The sequence below is a fragment of the Populus euphratica genome, unplaced genomic scaffold, assembly GCF_000495115.2.
Source record: "Populus euphratica unplaced genomic scaffold, PopEup_1.0 scaffold5.1, whole genome shotgun sequence".
Lineage (NCBI taxonomy): Eukaryota > Viridiplantae > Streptophyta > Magnoliopsida > Malpighiales > Salicaceae > Populus > Populus euphratica.
The window spans coordinates 4,593,494-4,599,966 of record NW_011499848.1 but is presented as its reverse complement, the minus strand read 5'-3'; the positions used below and the strand labels follow the sequence as shown (position 1 = coordinate 4,599,966).

The following is a 6,473-nucleotide window of genomic DNA, read 5'->3' as shown; positions in this document are numbered from 1 at the left end:
TTTAATCTTTCAATATTTATTCAAGTGGATACCAGGTTGTAATTTTTTACTTCTTATAAAAAATTTTGTTGGTTTTAAAAATAACTTGATTATCTAATGTTTTTTTCTTTATCATTCTTTGTTGAGTTTTTTAACTAATTTTTTAAATTGATATTTTTTCAATTTCATGCTTTAGTATTTAAAATTTTTTTAAAACAATTTATTAAATTTAAATTTCTTTTCTATTTCATCCTTCTTTATTTTATTTTTTTATTTTTCAAATCTAATTTTTATTTTTTATTTTTATTTATTTGTATTTTCACTAATTTTAAAAATAATCAACTTTTTTTAAAATTGTTTTTTTATTGTTTTTTTTGGTTGGATTTAACTAATTAATATTAAATTGATTAAAGTTTAGCTTCTTGATTTAATGCTGAGGTCAAGATGGTTTGTCTATTTTAGCTTTGTTTTTGCTATTTTATTTAATGTCCGGAACGAAACCCGGACCGCAAATCTAATTTAATTAACACTTTATATATTAATTTTTCAATGCTAATGTAATGGCATAAAAAAATATAAATTTTTTTTATTGTATTTTAAACTATTTTAGAAACACCGGGAGACACATTATCCAGTACACGCTTAGTGTTTGGGTTACTTGTAACCTTCTTGGCATCGCTTCGTTTCTCCTGTGGACCCACTCTCATTTTCTCCAGCATCCCCTTTCTAGTACTCAAAACCGAATTGAATATTTCATTCACGCCGTTACCCAACCTATCCAATCCCTCTCCTAACCTCTCCGTCACCATCCCCAGCTCCTTAACGGCACTGCTTGACCTTTCCCCGTTCTCTCTGCTACCGTCGACCACGACGCCACTCACTTCCTTAATACGCGCCTCCACCTCATCAAGCTCGTTGAGTAGATGCCTCGTTTTGTCTGGCCTATTTGAAATCATTGTGTTGAGAAAATTGAACGAGTCGGCCCACAAATACTCAGGCGGCGCTCTGACGGCAACAACTAAGCCCGTGGATCCACGTAACGCCGTGACCACAGCTCCAGCAACGAATACCGTTACTAACCCAACGGCGTGGATCGTACGGCGAACAAGCCTTTCATCGGCTGAGATCTTTCCACGTGGAACCTCCTTAAGCCTCAATGCCAAATCTCTCGCTAAATTCTCCAAATTGCTGTTGCTATCAAATATGGGTCCTCTGTAATTATTTACCCAATCAGATAACGAAGCCCTAGCTCTTGTCAGCCTCTCTTGATCTTCACTGCTGTTGTTAAGAACGTGAAGTGCAAAACTGAGGACAAGTCGGCGATGGCGGAAGCGTTCGATCTCTGAACTGATCGAGTTGCAGAGATCGAGGAGCTTAACACTGTTATCCAGGTAAAAATCCAAAGAATTATCGAGCTTGAGAGAAGAAAGTAGATTTATGGCTTCGTCATGTGTGAAGGAGAGAAAATCAAGGGCTGAGGAAAGCCAGGAGAGATTTATTGCAACGGACGGTGGAGATGAGGAGGAGGAATTGGTTAAAGTTTTGAGACGACGAAGAAGGGATTCGTCGAAGGAGTGAGAGAAAAGGTCGAATTTCGTATGGGCTGCATCTTTCTTGTTCTTCTTCTTCGTATTGTTAAACGGATCGAAGAAGGAAGGGAAAATGGAAGTCTCTGTTAGAAACATTGTGATTGGTGATAGATGATGGTGAGAAATGAAATGAAAAAGAAATATAATGCGTATCAAAATCAAAAGAGATGATGAGAAATGAAATGAAAAGGAAATATAATGCGTATCAAAATCAAAAGAGAAAATGGTGGCTGGGATTTTAAACATACGAAAAGCAGATGAAAAGAAAGAAAAGAGGAAGCTGCCGCGCAGTTGGCATGAAGTGGATGCTCGATGGTAAAGTCGCTGCCCGCTCCTTTGACCTCATGACGCGGTGCAGATCCGGATAACGAGTGTGTTGGTATTGCGGTACTGATTTAAAAAATATTTTTAATTTAAAAAAATAGATATTTGGTTAAAACTATAATTAAAATTAATATCAAAGAAAAAGTAATTTAATGTATTTGGTTATTGTTTTAAATTTAAATATTATAGAATTAACTACTTCTATTACATTATAAAATAAATAATATTTGATATAAAATATTTTTTATTATTTCATTAAATTATTTATTCTAATAAATTATTGAGTCACAAGTTTCCATTATAGTTATGACTCTATAATTCTAAAAATTAACTGATATGATTTATACTAAAAAATTTTTTGAAAACATTGAGATTTTAATGATAATATCACTGATATTATGATTTATACTAAAAAATTTTTTGAAAACATCAAGATTTTAATGATAATATCACTGATATTATTATAAAAATATAAAAAAATCAATAACGGTAATTAAAGTAGGCTATATGAGTTGTTTAAATATATTGGGGTTTATTTATCTTTGAATGGCTCTAGTTATACACTCCGATTATCATTGATTTTTTTAATATTGATGGATTCGTTTCCTCCTGATTTATTCTCAAAACTTTAGTGTGTTTTTAAGATTTTTTTTCGTTTTTTCTTTCCTTGTAATTTATGGATATATAGAAAAAAAAAACCTTATAAATATACCAAAGATCCGATATTGATGCTACTAGTACCGTTTGAAAGATATTTATAAGACTAATAAAAAAACAGTCATCAACGACTGGAGTATACCACACAAATTATTCGAATGCAAATGAGCTCTTGATATATTTGGATAACTCATGGGGTAGAATGGTTACCGTTTATAATATTTTTTGGTGTTATTAAATTTATTTTATTAGTATCTTTTTAACTATATCAGTTATGTTATTATTAGAGTTTTGATTTGTTTTAAGTTTTTTTCTTTTTTTTTTCGTCGTTCTTCTTCTTTTTTATTATAAATTATATAAGTGTATTTTTAGAATTAAAGAGAATTATATATGATATTTATGATTATTTGCTACTCTTTAAATTATATTATTTTTTCTAAATATTTTTTATATTGTATTATTTTATTTATTATTTTAAGTGTTAAAGTATAAAAATACTAGAAAAATTAAATTTTAGATAAATATAATTTTGGTTACATTGTTAAACACCTTCTAAAATATATTTTTGAATTTTAAATATTTAATTAATATTTTTGTCTTAGGAGTTTTTTTTAATTTGTGATTTTATTTATATTTATATTTAAGTAATGGTTGTAGCTGCTGTTATTGTGTAATTTGAAATGTATTTGTTTTTGCAAGTATTTTTGAAAATTTTTATTTTTTAAAATTATATATTTAAATTATTTAAAAAGTGTTTTTGAAAATTTTTGAAATTAATATTTTTTTATTTTTTTAGTATTTTAATATATTTACAAATAAAAAAATATTAAAAATAATTGTTAAAATCACCAATTATTCGAATTACTGGGAAAGCGCAGGAAGTGTATGACGGGTTGTTGGGTCCGGTGAGTGGCTAATCTGGGTAATTGGGTTTTCGGACACGGGAAGGAAAAGGGAGAACGACATGGTCTCGTCACTCCCGCATCTCTTGTCGGATTAGAGACGTTATTTCGGACGCTGGTGATTTTCGAGACCATCTCAGGACATTTTTGTCATTTTCTTTTTATTATAGTAGTTGTTATGATGTTAGTGTGATAAAATGATGGCCAGGTGTTTATGGCTTGTTGCACCCTTTTCTACTGGCTTCAAGATGCTTCCATCAGGGACGCCGGCTCATCCCAGCTTAATTATCATCGACAATTATATTTGGATAATAATTTATCCAAATTACTTGCTTTAAATCCAATGCTATATTGTTCTTGACAATTGTATTGATCTATGTATCCACTAGGGATTGGAGATAATTTTCAATGGGGTATTTTACCATTATCAATTATCCTAATCAATTAACATGTTTTTATTTATTTTGTTCTGAATGCATTGATTTATCTGATCAATGGACCGCTAGACGGCATGTGTTTGAAGTCTCATGCACACGAGCTCTTCCTTTCATAGACACAAGAATGTTAGGCCTAGCGGTGGAAGGGGCTTGTCTCCTTCCACTGCACTTGGATTCGAGCTCTAGTATGCATGTCTGTCACCCCCGCGGTGCCTTACATGCCTACTGGATTTGTAGGGTATTCAGTGGGCCGTGGGGATTAGTCGTGGTGCGCACAAGCTGACCCGAACACCCCACGTAAAAAAAAAAAAAGAATGCTAGGTCATAGGGCCTTGCACGGATGTTTTTTAGCTTTTTTTTATATAGTTTTTTTTATTTAGATTATATATAAATTTATTAAAAAAAATATTGAATTTGTTTAAGCTCATGCCTTGGATTGCAAATTTAATATGTTAAGCTATAATGTTTAATTCTTTTTTTCTTGTTTAATGGAATTTTATCCTTTAATTTAAAAAATATATTTTTTATTTAAATTAAAAAAAATATAATTTCATTCATTGTTATCAATAATCTACCTTTTCTATTTCAATACAATGTGCCTGTATGGTTTTTTTTTTCTTAAAAAATATTTCACATTAAAAAGAAGTAACATGCGCTTTATTGTCTTATAATTAAATAAAAATTTAATATCTAAAATAAAAAAATTATTTAGTCTAATAACATGTATAACTTATATCATGAGCTTAGATAGTTAATTTAAATTCATTTATTTTTTAATTAATTACTTTATTTTATAATTTTATTTTTTAATGATGAGTTAATTAAAAATTAAATTTTTTAATTTATTTTTTATAAAATTATTCTTTTCGATTTTACAGGTTAATTTTATCTGACGCAGGTAAAAATCGTTCAATATATAATTGATTTTTAAACTTTATTTTTGCAGGAGATGTGTTAACAATGCTTGAATTTGTATTATTATTTGAGCTTGAAATTTTTTTTATATCTTAATCCGAAACATATCAGGGGTCATGATATTGTGCACCATTAGGAGGAGATTCGTTCAAGGGAATGAGCTAGCGAATTATAAATCATCCAGCGGCGGTCTCTTCCTCGCACGTGCAGCTGCACCCCACTTTCGACGTGCATGTGTGAAACCTGATAAAAAGCCGCCACCATTTTACCCTCTCTCAAATTCAAGGCTTGGTGAATCACAGCGGCGCCAAACTCCTGACGTTTGGCTTTGTGTTTTCAAAAATGTAGTTCGCATTTAAAAACACGGTTTTTTTATATAATATTTTTTTTATATAAATATATTAAAATAATATTTTTTATTTTTTAAAAATTATTTTTAATATTTCCATATAAGGTTTTGATTATGCACAGTTTTAAAAACCATAATTTTAAAAGCTTAATATAATGTGCTTGTTTTTGAGATAATAAATCTGTTTGGAAATGTAAGGTAATTTATATTTTTAAAAAAATTAATTTTTTTATTAAAATTTAATTTTTTTAAATATTTTGGATTGTTTGATGAGTTAATTTTAAAAATAATTTTTAAAAATAAAAACTATTTTAATACATAAAATATTTTAAAAAATAATTATTATTATCCTTTCAAATAAACTTAAAACCATTGAAATGAGACACATGTTTGGGGCATGGGATGGTGTTTGTATTTTGCTCAAAAATAACCAAATAGATTTGTACTATTTTTGCTTGACTCTACGATCCTGAGAATACTTGTGTTAATTTATATATCAAATAAAATAATTTTTTTTTTCAGTTGATTTTAAAAATATATTTTTTTTAAGAATATAATGAAATGTTCGTGAAAATAACCATTCCTAGAAGTTGACCTCAAGATTTAAATTTTAAAACAATAAAGGAGCAAATCTCCCTGGACACCATAAATATCTCAAGAAATTAAGCACATCAGCTACAAAGTGATCCACATGTGCTTCATCAATTGGGAGAATTGATGGCCTCATCCTCAAGACCTCCGCCGAGAGTAAATCACAAAGGTCACCAAAGATACGACCAGTGAAGTTCGCAGGACAGTCGCGTGATTAACCAGTGGAGTTTTTTTTTGTTTTGTTTTTTTTCCTGTGGCCAAGACTACAGAGAGTGATAAGCTGTAAAGACGCAAGTTGGTGATGTTTAAGTACGAGACCAGAGCATGAGTTTATGACAATCTTAAGTGGGTGCTCTGTTTCTTACGGTGGTGTTTCAGCTCGTTAATCAGTGAATGCGATCACGGGATTACTAATCTTGACAATACCGGTCACCCTCATCTGTATCTGTTAGATATATAATATATGTACAGACAAACCACCACCAAGAACTTGTCGAGCCGACTGTTTTGAAAAGGACCACAGGCTGCCACTAGTGGTTTCTGAATTTCTGATCGTATCGTATCTTTCCATTACCAGAAGTTAAGGAAATGCATTTTTTTCCTGGGCCATCTTGCGTTGTGACAATTCTGTCATGAGAATGTATCAACAAGGACATCCATGGGCGAATCGGTGCTTGGGGGCTCCTTTCTCCACTTCATATCGAACAAGGAAACGAAGACGTTTGTCTGT

The 6,473-nt window shown here is 30.5% G+C and overlaps 1 protein-coding gene across 3 annotated transcripts; it reads right to left on the bottom strand.

Moving 5' to 3' along the window:
- Window positions 1-552: 552 nt before the first annotated feature.
- On the bottom strand, window positions 553-1,949 carry LOC105117737 (protein BPS1, chloroplastic-like). Of its 3 annotated transcripts, none has more exons than XM_011015495.1 (2): window positions 1,753-1,949; window positions 553-1,704 (listed from the first exon to the last, which is right to left on the bottom strand). In XM_011015495.1, exons 1-2 carry the CDS (start codon window positions 1,812-1,814, stop codon window positions 576-578), a joined length of 1,191 nt encoding a protein of 396 aa, XP_011013797.1. In that variant the 5' UTR covers window positions 1,815-1,949; the 3' UTR covers window positions 553-575. The 3 variants fall into 3 exon arrangements, with proteins under 3 accessions (XP_011013797.1, XP_011013805.1, XP_011013812.1); XM_011015503.1 differs by having other exon boundaries at window positions 1,759-1,949; XM_011015510.1 differs by having other exon boundaries at window positions 553-1,735; window positions 1,789-1,949.
- Window positions 1,950-6,473: the final 4,524 nt, after the last annotated feature.

Bases quoted from the DNA above. Each gene is read 5' to 3' on its own strand.
- LOC105117737 (XM_011015495.1), bottom strand. From the start codon at position 1,814: ATGTTTAAAATCCCAGCCACCATTTTCTCTTTTGATTTTGATACGCAT. The intron at 1,705-1,752 runs ATTTCATTTCTC...CATTATATTTCT, and splicing joins ACGCATTATATTTCCTTTTC to TTTTCATTTCATTTCTCACC.